Source organism: Notamacropus eugenii, chromosome 5 (assembly GCF_028372415.1).
Source record: "Notamacropus eugenii isolate mMacEug1 chromosome 5, mMacEug1.pri_v2, whole genome shotgun sequence".
In the NCBI taxonomy this organism is placed as follows: domain Eukaryota; kingdom Metazoa; phylum Chordata; class Mammalia; order Diprotodontia; family Macropodidae; genus Notamacropus; species Notamacropus eugenii.
In genome coordinates this window covers 1,619,738-1,645,678 of record NC_092876.1, presented here as the reverse complement: position 1 = coordinate 1,645,678, position 25,941 = coordinate 1,619,738, and the positions used below count along the sequence as shown (strand labels likewise).

The following is a 25,941-nucleotide window of genomic DNA, read 5'->3' as shown; positions in this document are numbered from 1 at the left end:
CTCTGAGGTGGACTGGCAGGCTCCTCCTGGCTGTGTGACCCTGGGCTGCTTGCCTGCCCTTGCTGGGTTCCCCTCCCTGACACAGAGCATCGTGGGGTGAACCTGCCTCCCTCCCTGTCTTGCACCTGGGCACTGCAAGGAGCCTTTTGGAGGAGTTCAGCCACCAAGGGCAGAAGAGATGTGGGCAGATAGAAGCGATGGGAAGTTCAAGAGAGGGAGGAGACATGGGGAGAGAGGGAGAGATTAAAGATAGATGAGAGGGGGGTGACGGAAGTGGGGGGATCTGCTGGAGGAGGTGAGATGGAAGGGGGTCACTTGGGCAGGACGAGGGATCAGCCTTGGTCAGAGGTCAGCCCTGCCTCATCACAGGAGGGAGGAAAGGAGGAGAGGTCAGGGTGAATGCCCCCTCCTTAGGAGGCAGGGTCTCAGCTGAGACAGTGGGGGGAGGGGGAGGGGGAGCTGATGAGGGGGGTAGAGCTCGATAGCCTGGCAGCAGGGAGAGCCCAATGCGGGGTGTCAGAGCCTGGTTTCTCCACCTTCATTCACCATCATGTGGGTCTGTGAGGTGGAAGGTGGGGTGAGCCAAGGCTGAGGCTAGGGGGACATAGGGAGGATGTTTTAAGAGGTCAAGGGGTTCACAAGAGGACAGTATAGAACTGAGCTGGTTCCCCAAGGGGTCCAGATGGGGAGAAGAAGCTGGTGCAGGGGAGAAGGCTGAGGAGTGGGGGCGTATGTAAGGGGAGCCAGAAAGAGAGGGAGAAAGCCAGGAGATCATGGTCAGACCAGGAGATTCCAGAATTCTAGGTCACGGAGGTCCTGCATTTGTGGGTGATGCCAAGATCCAGGGGGTTTCTGAGGGGGGTGGAGGTGAGCAGGGGGAGGAACTAAGAGGTTTGGGGGTCTGGGGGAGAGTCAGAGTCTGTGTGGAAGTCGCCGGGGAGGAGGGCAGGAGAAGCCTGTGCACTGTCCTGAGCTGGAGGAGAGAGAAAGGGGCACGTCCTGTGTGACCAGCAAGGACCTCAGAGGTCACCCAATGGTGGAGGAAGGGGGAGAAGCCAGGAGTGACGATGCGGGGCAGGGAGGGCTAAGGGAAGGGGTGGCCCTGGGGTAGCTGGTGCAAGGAGCCAGGGAGCTGGCAGATGGAGGGGATGGGGAAGGATTTAAGAGGAAGATGAAGCTGGTATTCTGGGGGGCACAGAAGGTGGGGTTTAAGGGACAGGAACTTGGAGGCCACAGTAACAAGGGCTGTCTACAAGCAGAGCAGGTTCCTCCCTTGTGCCTGATCCTAGGGAAGGCATGTAGGTGACCACCTCTGAGCCTTTGCCGTGCGCTTCTCCCTGCCAGGAGCACCACCCCCAGCCATCCCCATGTGTCACAGACCACCTCCTCTGGGGTGTCTTCCCAGGGCCCCACGCCTCCATTTCTGGCCCTGCCCCCTCCCAGGATGAGCACCCAGGAAGCAGGGAGGGAGGGGCAGTGGGAGGCTGGGGGCCTAGTGCCCCCCTGGAGGGGTCGGACAACCTCAGCAGGAAAGGAGGGGACCCCGACTCACCTGGGAAGCGTCCGCCGGGGGCCCGGTGGGGGCCATGCCTTCCTCCACCTCGGCCCTGGGGGGCTGCGCTCTCAGAGGCAGGGCTGGGGAGGAGAAGGGGCCGTGAGACGGGGCAGCCCCTCCCCCAGCTGCGCGGGGGGTGGGGGGGAGGGGCTGGGGAGGAGAAGGGGCCGTGAGAAGGGGCAGGGGGAGGGGCTGGGGACCCATCCATGGGGGGCCGGGGGGGGGCCTCTGGGGGGGCAGGAAGGGGAGGGTTGGGGAGCCATCCATGGGGGCCGGGGGGGGGCCTCTGGGGGGGCAGGAAGGGGAGGGTTGGGGAGCCATCCATGGGAGTGGGGGAGGCGGCCTCTGGGGGGGCAGGAAGGGGGGTGCTGGGGAGCCATCCATGGGAGTGGGGGAGGCGGCCTCTGGGGGGGACAGGAAGGGGGGGCTGGGGAGCCATCCATGGGGGGCCGGGGGGGGCCTCTGGACCTCGAACCCGGGCCCTTCGCACCTGCCTCCTCCAGCGTCGAGGCTGGGGGTTGTGGCTGCCGTGGGCAGGACGGGGCGTGGGGGGGAGGGGGAGGAGGGCCCCCCCACGTGGGCTGGGCCCTCACCGCGGCTGGGCCCCCCAGGGGGTCACAGGCCTGGGCTCCCTTCCCGGGCGTGACCCGGGTCTCAGTTTCCCCTCCGGGGGACACCTAAGCAGAGACGCCCCTTCCGGTCTGGGGTCCTAAGAACAAGGGGGCGGGGCCAAGTCTCACCTGGGGAAGCCGACAACCCGGTGTCATCAGGCCCCGCCCCCTCAGGCCCTCACCAAGCCCCGCCCCTCTCCCGGCCCGAGGACCCAGCAACAGATGACGTCACAGGCTCCGCCTCTTTCCCTCCCGTGGACATTTCCCTCCCCCGCCCAGTCCTCCCCCCGGGACTCCGCCCCTTCCCGTGTCGGGGCGCATAACGGCTCGCCGGGAGGAATCGGGGGACTCGGACGCTGGGGTCCACACGTACAGACCTGATGACGCTCCCCCGGGGCGCGGGGAAGAGGCCGCAGAAACACCACCGCCGAGCGGGCGGACGGGGCCTACAATGGTGGACGCGGCAGAGCGCGCATGCCCACCCTCGGGGCTCTCAGTGCGCCTGCGCACTTTCCGTCGCCGAACTACACATCCCAGAATGCCTCAGGAAGCGCCTCTCCTCTTCCGGAACAGGCACCCGAGAGCGCCGCGAGGGCTGCCGTTCGGGCTCCACGGCGCATGCCCACAGGGGAGGCTCCAGCCAGTCCTCGGCCAATCGGTGGCTATCCTCCCCGCCCCTCGCTTTACTTCTCCAGGCTGAGAGAGGCCCTTCTGTCTCTATGGCAACCGCGAGGGCGCTTCCGACCCCGCCTTCCCAGGGACAGAGGGCGGGACCTCAGCCTTAGGCTCCCGTGCCTGGGGCCCTCCGATGGTTTGGTGACCTCCCAGCGCCACGTGGCGCTGGCATTAAGGGGGCAAAGGGTTCAAAACGGGACGGTTTAAAAAGTGCAAGGAAGCTAACAGCCGAACCCATGGAGGCTGGCAGGCGGCCCAGGGATTCGGGAGCACGGCCTGGGCAAAGGCTCGGAGGTGGGAGACAGGAGCCCAGAGGGCCCGGCTGCTCCAGGGAGCTTCGACCCTGGACCGACGTCCCCCCGTCCCCAAAGGCGCCTGCGTGGCCATTACCTGGTGCCAACTGGGCCAGCTCCTTAGGCAATAATCAGCACGCTGGTCTGTGGTTTAAGGGAGCTGGCATGCCCCTTCTGATGGGGGAAGCCCCTCTGCCACAGTGGGGCACCTGGACAGTCTGTACCGGGCCCCCTCTAGCGAATGGGCACGCACTGGGCACTGTGCTGGGCACGCACCGGTCACGGTGCTGGGCACTGACCCAAGCCCTGGCACCAGAGCTGGAGAGACCCGCAAACACAGGGGTGAGAAAACCCGATAGGGGGGCACCAGGAAGGAAGGCCCCGCAGCAGCCCCCTGAGCACTTGGGGAAACAGAGGCATGGGGAAGCCGAGGGACTTGCCCAAGGTCACACTGCCCTGTTCACGGCAATTAAGTGTCTCGGCAGTGGAGGCCTAAACCAGGGGCGGGGAACCTGCAGCCTCGAGGCCACGTGTGGCCCTCTGGGTCCTCGAGTGCCATCCTTTGGCATCCCCTTCGTAAAAGGATTTGTCCAGTAAAACTTGGACTCGGTCAAAAAGCTGCGCCCAAGGCCCTAGAGGCCCACATGCCCCCAGGATAAAAGGGAATTCCTCTGCTCAGCCTTTAAGGCCTTCCACACCGCTCCACACCTGGGGCAGTCAAGCAGAGTCTGCCTGCTCCTCGGTTCTCACACATTCCTTCTACCTCCAGCCTTTTGGGAGGCACCATCTGCCACTGCCTTCCTTCCCTATGAAGGCTGGGGTGGCCTCAGTGTTGTCTCTGTATCCTGGATACTCTGGACACGGCACGCGTGAGGGCGCACCCAGTGAAGGAACGGAGAGAACCTTTTCTAGGAGCGTCTGAGTTTGGCAGAAGGAATACAGGACAATGTCGTGGGAGGATGATGGAGCCAAGTGATGGGAGAGATCCTGATGTGTCTGCAGGTGGCAGGGATGGGGCCTGTGAGCGAGAAGTTTAGAAATCAGGGAGAGACGGAGCTCTTCGTCATTGCAGACATGCCGTTCCTTAGTCACTTGGCCAAACTGGAGGTGCTGAGCCTATGTCAATTTGTATACGTACATATAAATAACTACGATACCTCCATATATGAAGAGATTCACATTAGGGAAGTGTAAGAATTGCCTAAAGAAAACTGAAATAGAATGTAACTAGGATCAATAGCTGGAATTCATAAAAAATGAAGATTTCCCCCCTTCCAGGAAGCATGAACAAAAAGGATGACAAGGCAAAATCCATCCTAACGACAAATGGAAGTAGTCTGAATTTCTGCACTAAGTGGAATCATCATGTTGCTTCCCGGAGACACGTTAATGCCCTACTCATGGACACAGATCCCAACCCACACTGGGTCTGGACTCTCTGGTGCAGTGCACATAGCTCTGGCGGGCTTACGTCTCTCCCTGTTTTATGGCTTGCTTGATGTTAATGGCTACAAGGTCATTGACCATAGTCATCTCTACCCGTTTCATCTTTTAAGAGAACTGACATGATTCTGAGACATGCTTTAAAGACACATTGGAGAAAAGTATTTTGTTCTCATAAATAAACCAAATGCTTCCCATAGCCATCAAAGCTCAGCACGAAGAACCTTGTATTTGCTGATCTTTTGGTCAGTTGTGTGATGGTCAATATGTGGTCTACTGTGGAACGTGACTCATGACAGCTCGCCTCCTTTCTTCAAAGAACAGCCTTACTGAGTGCACAGATTATTCTTACAATCGTTTTTATGTAATAGGAAAGTTGGCATGATGGGATGGTAGTGATGGACGCTGTCCTGGTCACCATTTTTCAGGAATAATTAAGTTCATGAGTCTTTCTGCGGCTTTGATATTTCTGCTGTACAGTCGGAGAATTCTGCGTTGTCTATGCAGCCTGCACTCATTCTTTATCCCTTAATCATATTTCCCAACATTTTTCTTCATCCCTGCTTCTCCCTGCATCTGTGCTCAAGGCACTGGGTAGCTAAAGTACCTGCTGACTTAATTTGGAGGATCTTATTGAGCTCTTGTAGAATGTTTCACCTCTTAATCCTCTGCAACCGATGTTGATACCTAAGCTGAAATTAATTTCATGATGATCTTCTTTGAAAATACTTATCATTGGCACAGAAATAGGAAAAATCCAAATATCTTACGAAATGAAATGACACATAGTAAAAAACCAATTTTTGCCACATTTGACATTTACCTCTCTAAAGAGAACCTATGAGCCATCCGTCTACGTAGCTGCAACTTCCTTTTCTCTTTCGGTTTCATATCTGTAGTAAGAGTGTCAAAACCAGTACCGTTAAATTCTTCCAGGGGTGTATCCCCTTCTTAGTAACTAGACAGAGATCTCCCACGAGAGCAAAATTAAAACTTAAAGAGAGCCTCAGAACTTGAGCTCTTAGGACCCTGCATCCCCTGACTGGAGACAGTCACCACCGCCTCAGAGTCCAAAGCCACTCAGGCCCAGGCGCCAGTTTACGTTTTGCTTTATTAGGGTTATACAGGCTGCCGTAGCCAAAGCAAGCATCACTAAGTGGCCAGCTGACTGGTGATCCGCCTCTAGATGCTTCGGCAGGTTACTGGCAAGCAGACACAGTCTGTTACTTAGGCCATATTCAGATTCTTTACAGCGTGGGAGAACCTTCCCAAACTTGTGTTCTTATGCCACAGAACTCAAGAACCTGTGCTCATCTCTGCAGCATAATAAGGCCGCAGATTAGGACTTCAGAAACACAGCTCAGTTACATTCTAAATCGCTTGGTTTTCAACCCAGTATGAATCCTCTTGTATGAGTAAGGCGTGTACTCTGAGGTTTAATGATATGGACGGTGACTGATGGCTCTCCCACGGTCCTATTTATGAGGTTTCTCTCTAGTATGAATCCTCTGGTGTTTAATGAGGTTTGAACACTGACTGAAGGCTATCCCACATGCATTACACTGGTAAGGCTTCTGTCCAGTATGAATCCTTTCATGCACAATAAGGTGTGAGGAATGACTGAAGGCCTTTCCACATTCATGACATCTGTAAGATTTCTCTCCAGTATGAACCCTCTGGTGCTGAATAAGGTGTGATCGGTTACTGAAGGCCTTCCCACATTCTTTACATTGATAAGGCTTCTCTCCAGTATGAATTCTCTGATGCTGAGTGAGGTGTGAGTGACGACTGAAAGCTTTCCCACATTCATCGCACTTAAAAGGCTTTTCTCCAGAATGAGTCTTCTGATGTTGAATAAGGTTTGAGAACTGAGTGAAGGCTTTTCCACATTCATTGCATTTATAAGGTTTCTCCCCTGTATGAATCCTTTCATGCACCATAAGGTGGGAGGAATGACTGAAGGCTTTCCCACATTCATCACACTGATAAGGCTTCCCTCCAGTGTGCATTTTCTGATGTTTAAGAAGATCTGAGCATCCACTGAAGACCTTTCCACATTCATTACAAAGATAAGGAATATCTCCAGTATGCATCGTCTGGTGCTTAATAAGCTGTGAGTGGTTGCTAAAGGCTTTCCCACATTCAGTACATCCATAAGGCTTCTCTCTAGTATGAATCCTCTGGTGTTTAATAAGGTGTGAACACTGACTGAAGGCCTTCCCACATTCATCACACTGATAAGGCTTCTCTCCTGTGTGAATCCTCTGATGTTGTATAAGGTGTGAATGACGACTAAAACTTTTGCCACATTCACTGCACTTATAAGACTTCTCTCCAGTATGGATTCTCTGATTCTGGGTAAGATGAGACCTCTGTGTCAAGGCTTTTATATATGACTCACATTTATCAATTATCTCTCCAATATGAATGCTCTGAACAACAATAAGATTTCTGTGGTTACTGAAGCCTTTCCCACATTCATAACATTCATGGTTCTCCCTAGGATGAATCTTCTGATGCACAGGCACTGATCTCACAAGTCTCTCCTGACTTCCCTGCCTCTTTAACTGACTCTCACCTTCTCTGTCATCCCCCCACATGGAATAGCAAAGATCAACCCTTCTGAGTCTTTCTGTTACCAGGTCCTGGGATGATTCATTCTTTGCAATGGCTTGTTTCATCTCTGTCCTTGAATATGAGTCTGAAAGAGATTAAATAATTTATCAATATCCACCTTTCCCTGTGATTGGAGAAAGGAAACTGCTATAGTGAAAATGCAGCAAAGCAACTAAAAATGACACCCAAAGGCCAGAAGCATTCAGGGTGAACACTATTAGATATGTCTTTGCATTCAGGAGCAAGAAATAACTGAAGGCCAAAAGACTGAGGAGGTTGGGGGGTGGTTCATATGCAAGGTGAACACAGAAGGTTGGGGGAATCCTCTAGGAGAAGCAGAATGTGGAGATTTGGAGATAAAGCGATGGTAGGACTGAGTCTCTTGGGTCAAAAGTCTGAAAGCCAACTTAAGAATTTAAGGTGAATAGGAGAAGTACGAGGATCTGAACAGACATTATGGAGCCAGGAGTCAGGCCTTCATTAATTCATACCCATGAACCATCCATTGCTATGGAAAGAGAGCACACGGTAGCAGAAGAAGGGCTAGGTTTGGGTCAGAAGACCTATCTTCAAATCCTAACCCTGTGAACTCTGAGCTCTGGAATTTCAGACCAAACTCTCATCTGTAAAATTCTAGAATTTAGAGGAAGAGAGATTCCTCACTCTAACATACTGGACATTTGTTCAGAACCCAGCCCCTCCTGAGCCAGCACAACATTTGCTTAGAAAACTCTCCTTGACATCATATCTAAATGCCCCTTCCAGATTTCCACTCATTTCTAGTCCTTGGCTCGGGTGAAACAGAACAAGCCTAATCCCTCCTTCCAATGACAGCCCTTTATCAGCTCACCCCCAAATCTCCTCTTCTGCTGGCTGAACATCCCTGGCCCAGCTCTGTCAGTCAGTTCTCAGAGGGTATGGATTCAAGGCCCTGAAGTGGAAGAAGACCAACTCCATCCTGGTGAAACCTTGACAGTCTGAATCACTATCACAACCACACAGCCATTGGTGAAACAAACTGTTTGAGAATGTAAACGAAGGAACTGCACAATGTTCAAAGACATCCCCACACTACACACACACATGCACGCAGGCACACACACACACACGCACATGCACACACACACATACATACCTAGAAGCCTATAAAATGCACACCTATGCCAAACATAAAAGGAAGAATGTTCAGTGCTGTCTGGTTCTATTTCCCCTTGTTTCCACAAGTAAAATCTGCTTGGCTTAATGACTGGTGAAGAGGGAGTTCTTTACAGACATAGAGACATGGTGACATCCAACAAGCTGGAGGCAAGAGCTCAAGCTCACAGTCAGCTGATATTGGTGAAGGAAGCCAAAGACTACAGAATGACACCCCCCAATCCTCCAATATGGGCCTCACTATGGCATGGAAGCCATGTGGGTCCTTTCCTTCTGTAGAGACGGTGACAAAGGGCCAGGAAATGGGGCAGAATCTCCTGACTTCTACACTGTCATCAACCTTGAACATGAGGTCCTTGTCTAATGGCCTACAAGTGGACATGTTGCTGGAGAAGCTGAACCGCACTTGATGACACTCTTGCTCTACACGAAGCTGCTAAACAGGAGGATGTCTCCCAGGAGAAGAGAGAGAAGGGTTGGTAAGGTTCTTATATTACATGCCCAGAAGCCACAAAAAGCAACTTCACTGGTACTGGGTCATTGAGTATTGCAGTACTAATGAGAGGTGCTTGCTCCAGCTGCTCACGCAGTCACCCAATAGTGGTTACTGGGGGTTACAAAATCTACACATGACCTAATAAGGCTTGACAAATCAAGTCAGCATACACTGAGAATTTGTGACTTCAATGCAAAAGTAGGGAGAAGGAAATGGGGAAGTTTGGTTCAGAAGAAAGATGAGTATGCAGATGAATACAGATAACATTGAAGCCTCGCACCCTTCTACACTTAGAGCTGGGAGGGTCTTCAGAGGCCCTAAAGTCCAGCCCTCTTATTTGATGAAGCACAAAGATGGGCACTGAGTCGACCACGGCCACCCAGCAAGGGTCTGAAGTAGGATTTGAACCCAAGTCTTCTGTCTTCAAGGCCACTGTGCCATACTGCCTCATCTAAGCAATACCTTCTTTGAACAAAAAACTTCAAAACATTGCTAAGTGCTGGACACAGCGAACACCAAATAACACCACAAAGAGTTAAATGAGTGGAAGGGAGCACAGACTTGTGATTGATGCAGGACTGATCGCTGAATAAGCATCTGTAGCTTCAGGTCACTGACCTGGCTGAGCTCAGATCAGAATGAATAAAAAAAAGGAACAAAGATGAGGACGTCAGCCCCATGCCCTCTGACCCAGCGATGCCACAACTGTGCCTACATGCCAAAGCAATCAAAGTGAAGAGACACCCAAATGGACAAGAAGTCTGTAGTGCTCCATATCTGGAAATGAAGGAGCGGTTCTCCTGCTGTGGGATAGGGAAACAAATGGTGGCATGTGAATGGAATAAGTTGTGGTTGTGTCCCAAGAAATGATGATGTGGAAGATTTCCGAGGGAACTAGGAAGATGGCTATGAACCGATTCAGAGAGAAGTGAGAATGAGAACAACTTATAAACAAAAACAACTCTGAAAGCCCTCAGACCCTTAACCAACACAGCGATAACTCACAAGTCCAAACAAACTGCTGAACTCCTGAGAGGGGATGAACTTCGCCCACAAACGAGATATCCGTGTTCAGACACTGCCAAGGGAAGGGGATCTGTTTTGCCAAACCACATGCATACATACTGAGGGATTTGTTTTCGGGTTTTGTTTTTTAAATTTGCTGGGGGTAGGTGAAGGGACAGTTTAATTAAAAATGTGTTACTTGGTAATAAATGGCATTGATGCTAACTAGAATTATTTAAGCTACAGATTTAACTTCATAAATAACTGCAAGGAGATCAAAATAGCCCAGAAAGCACCGTAATTAGTGAACATCTGATTTACTTCAGAGAGAGAGAGAGAGAAAATTGTTTGTAAAATCTTACAAAGAAGGTTATGGCCAATCATGATGACAACATGAAGCAGAGAGAAGTGGTGGAGAGTGAGTGCCTTCAAAGGAAGGAAGGATGAAAACAGAAAGACTGTCAACAGGAGGAAAAAAGAGCCCCGAGTCACAGTCCCAGATGTGCCTAGGGAAGAGCAGTGACCACCAACCCAAGGCTTCCTCTGCCACTGATACAAATTCTCCCTGAGGAGGCATCTGTGCCCAAATATAGGGCATTCTCAAGGAAGTCTTTCCTTCACAAGGAACCAGAGTGTCTGTACCATCTTACAACAAACTGCAAAATGTAGAGAATATCAGATCTCATCGTACAGGCTGTTCCTTGTTGTGAAACCGAACCAAAACTAACTCAGTAAAACTGACTGAGACCTCCCAATGCACTTTCAGAGCAAAGCATCCTGCATCCATCCATCCAGCTTGTCAGAGATTCCTGGAGTAATCCTGTTTGATGGCCCTCTGATCAACCTGAGGTGAGACATACTCTGGGAAGCTGTATGTTGACCGTTTTGATGGAGGACATGCAGAAAAGAGGTGTTTGTTTGGGGCTGCCTCAAGTCCCACAATTCTTTAGGACCCTTGGAGGAGAGCTGGGGTTACCCAAAGGAATATGGACTGTTCATCAATAGGAAAGACCAAGGGGGTGAAGAATGTCTGTGGTTCCGATTTCAACATGCATCTGAATGGACTTATCCCTATGGAACCTGTCCAACATTATGTATGCCTGTCTGGGCCAGAGAGGACAAATGGACAATGAGCTGGGCCCTGAGATGTAAAGGAGGACAACAGGCTAGATATGTTTCAGCAAACGACCAGCCCCAACTTCCCTTGAAGGCAGAGGCCCATCTTTTCAACACTAACATCTTACCAGTTGGGCCACATGTCTCCAAATAACCAAAGAGGAGTATCCCAACATGAGTGGTATAGACATTAAGTGTGAATAATGATGCACCCTGAGACACAGGAGTGAAAAAAGCCATCAAAGGAATGACCAGCTGGAAGAAGAGAGGCCAGTGACGCAGCCAGGGATGGCAGGTAGACAGTAGAGGGAGGTGGGAGGACTCCACATGACAGAAAAGAGTGAACTGAGGATGTCCCAGAGGCATCCAAGTATTTGGTTAGTGATCCTGGAGGGCAGGCTGAGGACTGAAGAAGGAACAGGACCCCTGCTCAAGGGTAGATGGATGGTAGTGACTGACCAGCAGGAAAGAGGACAGCTGCCCGCCTCTTATCCTAGTGTAATGGTAATCTGAATTGGAAAATCTTCCCCATTCATTAATAGGCCCATTAAGTCTCATGGAGCCTGTGGTGGGAGGAGTTTGTTGAATGGGTGGCGCAGGAAGAGGCAGAGCTAGAGCAGAGCTGAGAGGAAGGTAGTCTGGAGAGCAGCCAGAGCTAGGAAGGATGCAGGCTGCTGGCTAGTGTGTGTGCGATTGCGTGTAATTTGTTTCATGGAGCGGTTTGCGGGAGGCCTGGCAGGGGAAGGCTCGGGGATGGCGTTGTCGTCTGCATTGTCATTATGGTAAGATTTGGGTCTGAATATATGTTTTGGCTCTGTCTTCCACGTGGAGAGTCTGTGGTACTTTGTGATTCTGAATTGTGCCGTGGGTGCTGTGAATACTGCGTTGGCACTGCCGCTAGAGGCATCTCACACTCAAGGAGTCCAAGCCAAGTGCATTAATCCTCACAGTGGCCCACTCCTCCCTCTTTCCAACTTCCCTCCAGCTGCTGAGGGCACCTCCACTCTTCCATCCTCTCTCCCATCTGGACCCCGTCATGACAGTGTTTCTCAGCAGTCTATGGCTGGGACGGCCATTGGATGGCCTCTCACCTGACAGCACCTGCAAACCGCTCCCTGCACATGGGAGCCACTCTCCCACTTGGATGCTGGAATTGGCTCCTGCCAGGCAGTGAAAGGGAAGAAGCCCACACCACAGCTTCTCTAGTCAAGGTAAATGTCAGTCTGTACTCTGGGATCATGGCCAGGAAGGGCAGAAAGGGAGAGCCACAGAGGGGGATGAGGGTTAAAATACATGAATAAAGGGCTTAGAATAGAGGAGAAATGAGAAACTAGAGAGGGGAACCCAAGAGAAGTAATTCAGAGGGAAGTTCAGAATTTGGGATCCCCGAGGGCGATATCCAAGACAGGATAAAGGGAGAGAGATGTGGGTCTGAGGGAGGCCAGAGGTCCATGGGGTGATGCGTGAAGGGGGCCAAGCCCTGAGCTCCCCAAGAAATGAAGGAGTAGCACCTGGAGGCTGCTGGGTGGCCCCTCCAAAGGTTCCGCTCTCTTGCTCCAACCAGGAGATCATGCAGGGTTTGGAAACTGGCCAGCCTGCAGAGGAGAGATGGGAAAGAGGGCTAGACCTGCTCCCCAGGCCACAGAAAAGGAGCCCCAGGATCTGCAGAACAAATCCTCTTTCTGGAACACTTGACAGTCTGTACTGGACTGCAGACTGACCCATCTCAAGCCCTGCACCATCCTTCCTAAGGGACTGTCCAGCCTCCCCTCAGACAGAGCTCAGGGTTAGGCCTGCCCCCCACCTCCACGTCCTGAGGTGAGTCCTGCCCTCGGGGCCAAATCCTTCCTCCACCCAAGTCTCCCCTTCTCCTCCTCCTATGGCATGGACTCGAGGTCCCTCTCACTACCTTATCAATGTCCTTCTTAAAGTCTGGAACTGACCACAGTCCTCCCGCTAAGGTGGGACCAGGGCACAGGATGGTGGGACTCTGCCCTCCTCCATCCCAGAAGTTCAGATCTTTCCAAGGCAGCCCAAGAGGTCATTCACTGTTCTGACCACTACATCCCATTGGTGACTCTTATGGAGCTTGTGGCCCATTCAGACCCCCGAGTTCTTTTCAAAACAACTGCTACTGATTCCTGCCTTCCTCATCTTAGACTGAGGAAGGTACCCAAGTGTAAGACTTGACCTTTGAAGCAATGACATTCACCCCCATGTTCTAGCACCAGCCTGTCCAGACTTTGTGGGATCCTGACTCCCATCCCCCCGGCTTAGCAAAAGGCAGGAAGTTTTATGGATGTGACCCTTCCTACGATGGTCTTGTCTAACCTCTCCATTTTATGGCTGAGGATACTGTAAGGTTATCTTTCCTGTCCATCAACAGGCCTACGTGACCACATGCATCCCTTTTTTCCTTGGCACAGGAACCATGTTCCCAGGTCTAAAGGTACACAGGCATTTCCATCATGGATATGTTGCTGCTTTGAACTCCAGCTCCATGCTGAGCCACAGAGGCTTTCACCCCTTCTGGCACTGAGCTCATGGTTTGTGATGCCTTCTGGTGCCTTCTGGCTCTGAGCCTATCAGCTGAAAACTATATATACTAAGAGGTTGGTGTTTTCCTTTGGGGTTCCCTTAGGGGAAAATGTTTCTTTGTGACATGGCCAGATGAGACTCTGGGCAGCCACTGTTAAGGCCCCTGGCTGTGTGAACCCAGATGTTGGCGCTTCCTGGGCTGGGGATGTAAATCGCTCTGTTACTCTGTTTAGACAATCGGGGCCCTGTCTATTGGACTTTTTCTTGGATATTCACTTCTCTCTACTTATATATCTTTACCTTCTGCACTATTTCATTAAAGCAAGATTATTAACCCCTTTGAAGCTGTCTTTCGTTTAGAAAAGCAGCTCAAGAACCTGTGCTAGCAGCCCTCCTGTGTGCTGGTGTTATCAGTCTTACACCCTGACAGCTGCTGCTAGCAGCATTCCTGCTACACACGCTAAGACCCAGAGAAGGCAATGACAAAGTCCTCTGCCAGCTCTCTGGGTCAAGGCCCCCTCCCTTAGTGGGAGGGCCCCTCCATCAGGAGGCAGCCAGATGCTGGGCTCAGAACTCCCAGGACCTCTGCTCTGAGGAGCGCTGCTTGGGGCTGACAGAAGAATCTCATCCAACAAGCTTTTATCTGCTCACCGTGTGCCAGGCACTGCCACATTAGGGGCTGGGAACAGTTGAGCAGAGCTGCTTAGGAGCCTAAACAGTAAAGGGCTCTGGTGGCCTGGGGGGCAGCAGCGGGTGGGGTGGCTGAGGCACCATTTCAGTACTGACCTGGGGGGCTGCTCCGGGACATCTAGCCTCTCCTTGGAGGCCCCCAGGCCAGCAGAAAGTTTGCCAGCTACCAACGGCCCAGGGGTCAGGACACAGGGATGGTGAGGAGAGGGCCACCTGGGGGCAAGGAGTTCCGGGGTGAAGGAAAAGCCCTTCCCAGGTGAAGGCTTGGGTTTGAGTCTGTTTCATGGCTTATGAACCTTGAGCACATCTCCTCTCCTTGCTGGTCCACTTTCCGCATCTGTGAGAGGCAGGCGCTGGGCTCGAGATCTGTGACTCCATGAGTCACCAGGGCCTGGAGCAGCTCAGCCTCCAGACACCCCCACCTCACCCATGGGAAACAGATAGGCAGATGCTGAATTAAAGGAGGGAAGTGGGGAAGATGCAGGGAGAAGCCTCCTTACCCAGGGAGACCAGGTTCCTGTAGGTCTCCAGCATCACATCCCGGTACAGCTGCCTCTGAGAGGGGCCCAGCCGCCCCCACTCCTCGGGGGTGAAGTCCACGGCCACGTCCCTGAAGGTCACAGGCTCCTGAAACATGGAGCACACACCTGCTGACCAGGGGACAGAAGGACAGAGACCCCTGGATGCTGGACAGGGCTAGGCTGGGCTGGGGACCCAGGACTGTTACCAAGGGTCTCCTGGGGAGGGGAGTGGGGTCCAGATGCGAGACACACCAGTCTCTGCCTTGAGGGGCTGATGATCTTCAGGGGCAGTGCCATGGGGCAGACACTCCCTGTTATTCACCTGGATTCTGCTGGCTACTTCCTGGGGGCAATTCTTGGACCTCAGAGGTGGACTGGCAGGCCCCTCCTGGCTGTGTGACCCTGGGTCGCTTGCCTGCCCTTGCTGAGTTTCCCTTCCTGACACAGAGCATTGAGGGGTGAACCTGCCTCCCTCTTCGTCCTGCACCTGGGCACTGGGTACCCTTTCTGGTGGTGGCATTTCAGGCAGGAAGCACAGCCGAATGACAGGAGCCCCCAAGCTGCGCCAAGCCTGATGCCAAGCTAGAGAATCTATGAAAGGCAAAAAGCCAGTCTCTTCCCTAATGAGGAGAACCCCCCCCCCCCCAGGCAAACTCCCTATGGTGTGAATGGATGGTCTCTTAGGGGCAGGTGCCCATGGCGATTGTAGACGTGGGAAAGATCTTGGGCAGAAGTGAGGTTTGAGCAGACATGTGAAGAAGACCAGAAGGCTGAGGTGAGGGGGGATCCCAGGAGGTACTGTGACAGAGGAAGAAGGATGAGGCTAGAGTCATGGGTCTGTGGAGGGGGTGGGATAGGAGCAGAGAGTCTGAAGCCTGGAACGACAGGAAGAGGCCAGTCTGAGAAAGGCTTTGGTGTGACAAGAAGCATGCCCACCTCCTCCAGCCTCAGTAAAGTGAGGGGGCAGGACCAGGAGTCTACAGCCATGACACCATGGGGGGACCAGCCTGCAGGCCTTCCCCAGGTGCCCATGCTCCCCCACCCCCCAGCAGGGAGGGACAGGGGCTGCAGGAGGAAGCACATCCTTAAGAGGTAAGGAAGGAGGGTAGCCTCCAGCCACATCCATGCACAGAAAAGATCCCACAGTGGGGGCACACATAGTGACCGGATCTGCATTTTAACTTGTCAGGTCCTTGTTCTGGTTCCTGGGACTATGGCCCCCACCATCCTGAGGTAGAGAGCTGTCTGAGCACACGTCCCCCACCATGGCGCAACTGCCACTAGGGAGGGGAGCAATGACAGGGACCCCTGGGAAGCCAAGGAAATGGCCTTTTCCTCCCTGAGCCTTTCCGAGTCTCCCTATCAGCCAAATGAGGATAACTCCAAGTGCCCCCTCCACATCCCCGAATTGTGATGGTACATGGAAGCCAATGTTGTTCACCATCACAATGGTTAGTAGGCCCACGTCCACCCTGAGGAAGCTCCAACTCACCTGAGGAGCGGCTCTGGGAGACCTCGGGCCTCGTCTTCCCTCCTCTTCTTCTTGGGGGTGGGCTGCACCCTCAGTGGGCAGAGCTAGGGGAGCAGAAGGGAGCCATGAGGGAGAGAGGCCCCAGCCCTGACAGGGCCCCGCTCCTCTTGGGGAAGGGAGTCGTGGACATGACCCTGCTGTGGGGGGGCTGCTACCGGCTTTGTGTTCCTAGTGGGTGTCAGGGACAGAGCTCATCCTGGGTGTTGGAACACAAAGACCATTGGAAGTAGAGGAGGAGGGAGCTGGGCTGGGATGAAATCCCAGCCTTCCCACCTCACTGGCTGGCTGTGGAACCCAGGAATGGCTTCTGTCTCTGAGTGTTGGGCACACAGCTGGCACTCAGCCTGCCTCCCCCACATCTGCCTTAAGGAGGGCATGAGGAGCTCCCTGAACAGACCTCGCTCCTCCCCCAAAAAGCCAAGATGCAGGTCGCCAGCCTGGCTCGGGGCTGCAGCCCTCTTCTCTCCACCTGGCTGCCCCCAGGGGCAGAACTTTAAGGGCCACTGGGGGATCAGGGGAACACAACTGCCATCCTTGTGCTCACCAAAGCCCTAGGAGGCTGGCCAGGCCAGGCCAGGCCAGGCAGACCACCAGAGCCCATGCTCCTCTACCCCTGGGCCCTCAGGTGGTTTCTCCCCAGCCCCTCCCTTTCCATCCTGATAGATTCTGTGGGATCAAAGCCCTCTGAGATCATGGAGGTCAAAGTCCTCCTTTAACAGCAGGGGGAAACTGAGGCTTGGACAAAGAAAAGAACTTGTCCAAGGTAGCCGAGTTGGGACTGAAACCTGGGACCCCTGACCCAAAGCCCCTTCTCACCTGCCTCCTCCAGCATTGGGGCCACCTAGGCTAGGCTGTCCTGAGTGGGTGTTCACTGGAGCCAGCCGATCTCCCCTGCAGTCTCACGGTCCAAGTCCTTGGCCCAGTCCTTTGGCCTTGGGGCTTCCTCAGGTGGATGGCTTCTGAGGGTGTGCTGGGGCTCTGGGACTGTCCCTTCAAGGGTGGCTGCTGTGGGCACAAGGAGGGGGATGTCAGCACAAGAGGGCAGGGTAGGGGGGGGTCTGAGGAGGCCTACACAGGGATGACCCCCCCCCCACCCCTGCTAAGAAGGCCATTTCATGGGACATCTGTAGGACCTGGAGGAGCCGGGGGGCCTCACTTACACATCTCAGTACTCAGCCTCACAGAGCCCACCTCTCTCCCCCACTGTTGACCATAGAGGAGTCTCCCATAGCACCTGAGAGGCTGGCCCCTAGGAGGCCCACATAGGGACCCTCAGGGCACCCCTAAATAAAACCCCAGAGCAACGGAAAAGGAGGATGGAGCTCTCTCTGCCCAGGATCCCCACTGGGCCCAGGGAGGCAGAGCAGGGTAGGGCCCTGGCTCCTCATCCAGAAGAGAATGAGGGCCAAAGGGGTTCATCCCCTGGCCTAAGGAGAGGGCCACATCCCTAGACTGGCACTGGGCCTCCTAAGAGTCCAGGGAGGTGAGTGAGGATTTCACAGATGACGCAGGAGAAGTGACCAGGTGAGGCCCACACCCTGCCACGTGTCTGCCTCTCCTTTCTGCTGGATGGATACAGAGAGAGCTCTGCTGTGGGAGTCTCAGCTGGATGTGGACGAGCCTCAGTTTCCCCATTTATGATCCTCGTGGAACCTGCCCTGCCAAGGATTTTGTGAGAAGAGGGCAAAGACCTCACTATGTTATAGAGGCACTGAAGCGCAGGAGGAAGAACAATAGCCTTTCCCAGGATGGAGTTTACAGAGCCCTCCACAGGCTCCCTGAGGGCAGAGGCTGGTTTTGCTTCTGTCCCAAGGACGGTCAGCAGGTGCCAGGTCAGTGCTGGGGGGAATCCCACTGCCCTGATCTCAGGGCCTTCACGTGCGGGGCTGCAGCAACATCAAGGTCCTTCCTGGCTCTCGGAAAGACCTGGGCAGGGGGGCAGAGAGAAACCAGCACTGCTCCTTGGGTCAGGGTGGCTGGCATCCATCACCCCAGACTAGCCCCATGCCCTCCCCAGGAGAGGGAGCACCAACCTGGGGGCTGCCCCCAAAGGTCCCTGGAAGGGGCAGGCAAAGCAAGAGGGATGAGGGGGGACAGAGTGAGCAGAGGACCAACCCCCAAACAACCAACTCAGCCAGGGTCAATCCATCCATCCTTGGGACAGAGTGGGAGATGCAACTAGTGACGTCACCAGCTCCAGCCCTGCACTCTGCTCCACCTGCCCTAGCAACCGGTGACGTCACCAGCTCCAGCCCTACACTCTGCTCCACCTGCCCTAGCAACCGGTGACGTCACTAGCTCCAGCCCTACACTGCGCCCCCTAGCCCTAGCAACCGGTGACGTCACCAGCTCCAGCCCTACACTGCGCCCCCTAGCCCTAGCAACCAGTGACGTAGACAGCCCCACACTCTGCTCCACCAGCCCTAGCAACCGGTGACGTCACCAGCTCCAGCCCCACACTCTGCTCCACCTGCCCTAGCAACCGGTGGCGTCACCAGCTCTAGCCCTACACTCCGCCCCCTAGCCCTAGCAACCGGTGACATCACCAGCCCAGCCGTACACTCTGCCCCACCAGCCCAGCAACCGGTGACGTCACCACGCCTCGTCTTTTCACTCCCCTCAAGACTCTCCTTTCCCCCTCCCCAACTCGTGAGAACAGCCCGGGAAACTGAGAGGCCGGTTGGGGGCCAGAAGGCCCGGGATGTTAAAGTACACACCTACCGGACAGAAAAGCTCTTCTCTGGGTCGTGAGAAAGAAGCCAATACAGGTAGACGGCCACTCAGACAAGGCCTGTTAAAGGGGAAGCCACCTGTAATGGCGGACGCCTCGGGGACCGTAGTGCGCCTGCGTGTAGACCACGCCGGACTACAAATTCCAGAATCCTTCAGGACTCCCAACCTTCCCAGCCCGACCTGCCGCGCATGTGTAGAGTGGCGAGCCTGCCGGGGGTGGGGCAGCGTACGCTTCTTAACCAATCAGATCCAGGCTTCCTAGGATGGCGTCACGTTTCCATGGCTACAGTTGCTCCTCGGGTTTCGGTGCCCGGAGCCTGAGCTTTGGCTGGGGATGCAGACTTAGAGATCCTGGTCCTGGAGAGACCCAGGCTCCGGCTGGACGCGCAGCCCTCAGGGGCTCCTGGAGGTCATCCCGGCTAGGACCTGGGCTCCATTTACAGATGGGGAAATCGAGGTCGGGGGAAGGACCGAGGAGGGCTTTCTTTTCCTTTTGAGAGGCAGCTGGGTGGTTCCGTGGACCGAGCTCTGGGCCAGGAGTTCGGCCTCTGGCACTCCCCTGGGCAAGGCACTTCAGGGCACCTCCAGCAACGGGTGAGGATCAAATGAGAGAGCGATTGGGTTTTACATTTTATTTTCCCCAATTGCGTGTAAAAACAATTTTTAATATATATTGTAAAGTCTAAGCTCAAAATTCTCCCCAGCTCTCCTCCCCTCCCTGGCAAGGCAAACAGTCTGGCATGGGTTATCTGTGTCCAAGGAAAAGAAATGAGAGCATTACAAGAGAATCATGGGAAAAAGAGTAGCGTGGAAAAAAATATACAAAAATCTACAGAGGAAAATAACTCCCTAAAAATGGTTACTGCTTTGAAATATGGTTTGAGATCTGAGATGGATCGTCTTTTCCTTCCCAGGGTTGGGTTTTTTTTTTTAGTTTCCTCAAGGTGTTAAAGTTCTAAAAAAGGGTACAGAGTGTCTAGAAGTGGGTATATCCCTGGGAGATGCAGGGCAGACTTCAAGGGAAAAGCCCTAGAAGCTGGGGGTGTAAGAAAAGGCTTGTTGAAGAAGCTAGGAGTATATACAAGACGTGACTAGAGGTGTATAACAAGATTTAGCAACTGGTTGTATGCTTCGGGAGAGAGAGAGAGGATGAGGATGGCCCTGCAGTTGTGGACTTTACTAACAAGAGGCTGGAAATGCTCACCACGGAAATGGAGAAAGTAGTGGGAGGGATGGATTTGGCAGAAAAGTTAATGAATTTTGCTTTGGACACGTTGCATTTGAGCTGTCTCTGAGACACACGGATGGAAATGTTGGCTGCTGTTCATTCTTCATGCTTGAAGATGACTGAAATGCCAACACTAGGCTGGAGTACAGGTACGGCATGCCCCACTGTGACTGAGGAGACCAGTAGGAGCTTCAAAGGCTCTACCACAGGTTGGACACAAATAGTCCACATGAACATTTGGAGTGCAGATGGCTCTAAGTTTGCACGTCTCGCATTAGTTTGAGCTGCTTTGATTCTGCCTAGCTACTAGGGCGCAGCGCCTTCATTGGTGTGGGCATGCCATGCCAGGTGCTCCTGTGTGAGCATCTCTCCTGTCCCAAATTCTTACGAGAGACCTTGAGAGTGTCCTTGTATCGCTTCTTCTGACCTCCATGTGAGCACTTGCTTGTGTGAGTTCTCCATAAAATAGTCTTTTAGATAAGTGTATTAAGTGCCTGCTATGTGTCAGGCATTATGGATACAAAAAAGGCAAAAGACATTACCTGCCCTCAAGGAGCTTATCGTCTAATGGTGAGGACAGCCTGCAAGCCATCATATACAAACCACACCAAAGACAGGATACATTGTAAATAACAGAAGGAAAGCACTGGATTTAAGAGGGTTTAGAAAAGGTTTCCTGTAGAAGGAAAGATTTAAGGGGATACATTTTAGAGCTTGAAAAATAATAACAATTCATTTGGAAAAACGAATGCTAAAAAAGGTAAAGGTGAAAGGTGGACAGCACTTCCAGACCTCAAATTATGTTCTAAACCAACAACCATCAAAAGTACCAGGTTCTGATTAAGCACTAGAGACAGATCAACAGGAAAGGCCAGACAAGGCGAATCAGCAGCAACAGGTCTCAAAAACCAGTGTTAGGCTGAGCACTATTCAGATGTCTCATTCGAGATCATTTGTTACCGTGAAATGGACAGGCCATGGGGTCATACTGGACACGGGGGCTGAGAGGCATGGCAGGATCTCTCCGAGGTTGTGAGCCTAAGGAGCTGGAAGGATGACCTTCCCCTCCACCATCATAGGGAAGGTAGGATGGGGGACAGTCAGGGGAAAGTTTGGGGCATTCTAAGTTTAAGATAGCTGCTAGACATCCAGTTTGAAATATCTGAAAGGCAGTTGGAGATGGGAAACTGGAGATCTGCAGAGAATCACCAGCATGGAGGTGGTAAATGAGATCTGTGGTGTGGATGGGATCACCAAGTGAAGTAGTCTAGAGGGATAGGTCAGGAGGGCCCAGGATGGAGCTTTGTGACCTGCTGCTGGAGGAGTGATCTGGATGAGGATCTAGCCAAGAAGATCCTAAGAGAGTGGAGGATCTGGGTCTTACTCCACTGCAGCCTTCATCACAAAGCCTTCATCATTGCCTAAATCCAGGTGTGATCATATCACCCTCCCCCCACCCCATGCTCAGATTCCAGTAGCACCTCATCACCTCCAGGAGCAAACAGAGAAGGCCTCTCATAACCTAGGCCACCCCTCTCTTTCCAGTCTTACACCTTACCCCTTAACATGTACTCTTCTATCTGATACCAGGCCTTCTGACTATTCCACACCCATCATCTCAAGAACTCAGGCATTTCTTGTGACTGTCCCCTGGGCCTGGAGCCCTCCCTTCCTGACTTCCTTTAAGCCCCAACTCAAACCCCACCTCCTGCAGGAAACCTTCCTCAAGCCCTCTTACATGGCTTTGTGTACATTTCTTTACATGTTGCCTCCCCCACCAGACTGTGAACTCCTTGAGGGCAGAGGCTGCCTTTTGCCTCCTAAGGCTCTTGGATGTTTACCTCCTGGTGTAGGTGCTGTGGAGCCTTTAGACCTTGGTTGGATATCAAAGACACCAAGGTCATCCACTCCATCACCAGACATCTTGACTGATCTACCAATGGACTGTGATGACTCTGGAAGAGAGAGGCCAATGACTGTGTGCAGCTCTGCCTCACTTAAATCCAAAGTATGCAGGAACCAAAAGATGTCACCATACATTTGTCCAGTTTCTTTTTATTTATTTTTAGTTTGGGGAATAAAATGAGCATTTCCAAAACATAGTACATAAAAGATGAGTGCATATGAAACTGCAAATATCTGCTATGCAGAAAATGTTGTTCCTTTCAAATACGTAAATTATCTTGCAAATTTCACTTTTGCTCTTTCTCCTTCTCCCTGAAGGATGGCTATCATTAGATGCAAATGGGTATATATGTGTAAAACTATTCTATACAATACTTCTGTTTATTGATTTTTCTCTGGATGTAGATAGCATCTTTCTTCATAAGAACTTTATAGTTAATTTGGGTATATATAATAGACAAAATAACATATTCACTCGAAGTTGTCCTTAAAACAATTTTCTGTTACTGAATACAATGTTTTCCTAGTTCTGCTCATTTCATTCTCCATTATTTTGTGTAAGTATTTCTGTGTTTTTCTAAAAATTACTGAGCTCATCATTATTTGTAGCACAGTAGTTCTTCCATTACAATTACATACCATCATTTCTTCCGCCAGTCTCCAACTGATGGGCATCCCTGCAATTCCCAGTTCTTTTCCACCACAAGGAGAGTGGCTATAATTGTTTTAGAACATACAACTTCTTGTCTTTTTCCCTATTAACATTTCACATCTAATTTTGCTATCTCTTGCTTTTTTAAAATAAATGACTCCCCTTTCCATGAGTCTGATAAGTAATATGTTCCATGTTCTAATTTCCTTGTAAAATCTCTCTTTTAATATAGGGCATGTCTCCATTTTTGCCTTATTTTGGTAAATGGCGTGAGATATTGGTCCATACCTAATTTCTTCCATACTGCTTTTCAGTTTCCCCAATAAATTTTACTAAGTAATGAATTATCCGCAAATCTTAAATCTTTACACTTGTCAAATACAAGGTTATTATAAGTATTTGCTGCTGCAACTTATATGTCTACTCTATTCCATGGATGGATCTATTTCATAGATAATTGATAATTTCTGCTTATAATATAGTTTGAAATAAACTTCCTTGCTTTACATTTTTCATTATTTCCTTTGATATTTTTGAGTTTTTCTTCCTCCAAAAGAATTTTGTTATTTTTTCTAATTCACTAAAATAATTTTTTTTAGTAACTTAATTGGGATGGCATTGAATATGTAAAGAAGTTCAAGAACTGGCCCTGCATATCCATGAAAAAAGTATTTTTTCTCTCAGTATTTGTGTCTTATTTTCTTTGTATATAAATTTTTTATACTTTTGTTTGCATAGTTCCTGGGTTTGTTTTGGCGTGTGTACTCCTAGGTATTTTATATATTGTCGAGATTTATTCCAAGTAGGATATTTGTTACTATCTCTTTTTAGAGTTTTGTTTGTGACACACAGGAATGATGGTTTATGCGATTTACTTTATGTCTAGCTATTTTGCTAAAGTTGCAGTTTCAGATAACTTTTTAGTTGAATCTTTGGGATTTTCCAAGCTATTAACATATCATCAGCAAAAAGATATAGTTTTATCACCTCATTCCCTATTCTAATTCCTTCAACTTCTTTTTCTTTTCCTATTGCTATTTCTAGGATTTGCCAACACAATATTGAATAATATTGGGGTCAGAGGGCATCCTTGTTTCATACCTGATCTTAACGGGAAGGCTTCTGCCCTATCCCCATTACAGATAACGCTTGCTGATGGTTTTAGAGAAATGCTTTTTAAAATTGACTAAAGGAAAAATCCATTTATATCAATACTTTCAAGTGTTTTTAATAGAAATGAATGTTGAACTTTATCAAAAGCTTTTCTATGATTTGTTGATACTATAAACAAATTAGGGGAACAAGGAATAGTTTTTCTGTAGGATTTATGGAGAATGGAGGAATTTATGACCCAACAAGAGATAGAGAACATTATGAAATGCAAAATGGATCATTTTGATTACATTAAATTGAAAAGTTTTTGCACAAATAAACCCAATGCAACCAAGATTAGGAGGGAAGCAGAAAACTGGGAAAGAATCTTTATAACTAGTGTCTGTGATAAGGGTCTCATTTCTTTTTTTTTTCTCATTTCCAAAATACATAGAGAACTGAGTTGAATATACAAGAATACAAGCCATTGCCAAATTGATAAATGTTCAAAGGATATGAACAGGCAGTTTTCAGAGGAAGAAATTAAAGCTATCTATAGGTATGTGAAAAGATGCTCTAAATCACTACTGATTAGAGAAATGCAAATCAAAACAACTCTGAGGTATCACATCAGACTTATCAGATTGGCTAACATGACAAAACAAGAAAATGAAAAATGTGGGAGAGCATGCAGAGAAATCAGAACAGTAATTCACTATCAGTGGAGTGGTGAACTGATCCATCCATTATGGAGAGCAATGTAGAACTATGTCCAAAGGTCATAAAACTGTGCAAACCCTTGAACCAGTAATACCACTTCTAAGGCTGTATCCAAAAGAGATCATAAAAGTTGGAAAAGAATGAACAGGTACAAAAACATTTATGGCAGCTCTTTTTATGGTGATCAAAAACTGGAAATTGAGGGGATGCTTCAATCAATTGGGGAATGGATGAACAAGTATATGAATATAATAGAATACTATTGTACTATAAGAAATGAACAGGCAGTCTTCAGAAAAACATGGAAAGACTTATATGAATTGAGCCTGAGTGAAGTGAGCAGCACCAGGAGAATATCGTACATAGTAACAGCTATAGTGTGTGATGAACAACTTTGATAGACTCAACTCTTCTTAGCAATGGAAAGACCTAAACCAATTCCAAAAGACTCATGATGGAAAATGCCATCCACATCTAGAAGAAGAAATATGAGGTCTGAATGCAGATTGAAATAGACTATTTTCTTTTTTTTGTTTTGCTTTGTTTTATGTTTTTCTTCCTCATGGTTACTCCCATTCATTCTAATTCTTCTATTCAACATGACTAATGTGAAAATATGTTTAATTGGAATGTATATATAAAGCCTATATGAGATTGCATGATGTCTTGGTAAAGGAGGGGAGGGAGCAGGAGAAAATTAAAAACTTATGGAAATGAATGTTGAAAACTAAAAATAAATAAATTTATTTTTAAAATAGAGATATTTAGTAACCAAAAAAAAAGCTTTTTCTGCATCTATTGATATAATTATATGATTTTTTTAAACTTTTACTACTGACATAATCAATCATGTTAATAGTTTTCCTTATGTTAAATCATCCCTGCATTCCTGGTATAAATCCCTCTTGATCATAATGTATAATGCTTGCATTTTTTACATTTTATCATTTTTACTTATCTTGAAGTCCCATGGCAACAGACAAGTGGCAAAGCAACAGGTGGGGATACACTGGGAACTATAATCCCAATCCTGCACACAGGCAGCCCAGGCCAAAGGGTCATCTGCTCACTAGAAGCAGCAGTGGGATTTGGCAGCCATCTGAGTGTCTGAGTAGCCTTTTAAGGATCACATTATTTACCTCTTGGTGTGATGAAGGGGCCAGAAAATGTGCCCTAAAAATTGTCTGCTTACCCAACCCTGGCCCACTTAAATCCACACATCAAGTGTGGATCCCATCCTGTTGTTGAAACACACACACAAAAATACAAAAACTTCTGCAAAGATGATTCTACCCACCATCAGTACATAGAACATGTGCACATTTATGGACAGTGCAAAATCCAGTATACCTAGTTGATGAACAGC

The 25,941-nt window shown here is 50.3% G+C and overlaps 2 protein-coding genes and 1 long non-coding RNA gene across 4 annotated transcripts in view; 1 reads left to right on the top strand and 2 right to left on the bottom strand.

Annotated features, from left to right (window-relative positions):
* LOC140508116 (uncharacterized) overlaps positions 1–25,941 on the bottom strand; it is a 138,634-nt gene that overhangs the window by 4,788 nt on the left and 107,905 nt on the right. Inside the window, exons 4-5 of the mRNA XM_072615885.1 lie at positions 18,236–18,241; positions 6,069–6,947 (exon numbers count right to left, since the gene is read on the bottom strand). Of these exons, the coding sequence (XP_072471986.1) occupies positions 6,069–6,947; positions 18,236–18,241 (885 nt within the window). The remainder of the gene's footprint in view (positions 1–6,068; positions 6,948–18,235; positions 18,242–25,941) is intronic.
* LOC140508110 (zinc finger protein 606-like) lies at positions 7,395–19,076 on the bottom strand. 2 transcript variants are annotated; one of them, XM_072615879.1, is made up of 6 exons: positions 18,967–19,062; positions 17,937–18,171; positions 17,062–17,250; positions 16,207–16,289; positions 14,694–14,820; positions 7,395–12,560 (listed from the first exon to the last, which is right to left on the bottom strand). In XM_072615879.1, exons 3-6 carry the CDS (start codon positions 17,075–17,077, stop codon positions 12,250–12,252), a joined length of 537 nt encoding a protein of 178 aa, XP_072471980.1. In that variant the 5' UTR covers positions 17,078–17,250; positions 17,937–18,171; positions 18,967–19,062; the 3' UTR covers positions 7,395–12,249. The 2 variants fall into 2 exon arrangements, with proteins under 2 accessions (XP_072471980.1, XP_072471979.1); XM_072615878.1 differs by lacking the exon at positions 17,937–18,171 and having other exon boundaries at positions 18,967–19,076.
* On the top strand, positions 19,074–25,334 carry LOC140508134 (uncharacterized). The gene is made up of 2 exons (XR_011968317.1): positions 19,074–19,572; positions 24,310–25,334. It is a non-coding gene; the product is annotated as an uncharacterized lncRNA (long non-coding RNA).

Coding starts and splice junctions, on each gene's coding strand:
- LOC140508110 (XM_072615878.1), bottom strand. Junction 14,821..16,206: donor CTCCCAGAGCCGCTCCTCAG/GTGAGTTGGAGC, acceptor TCCATGTTTCAG/GAGCCTGTGACCTTCAGGGA. Junction 12,561..14,693: donor CAGGAACCTGGTCTCCCTGG/GTAAGGAGGCTT, acceptor TCTCCTCTGCAG/GCTGGCCAGTTTCCAAACCC.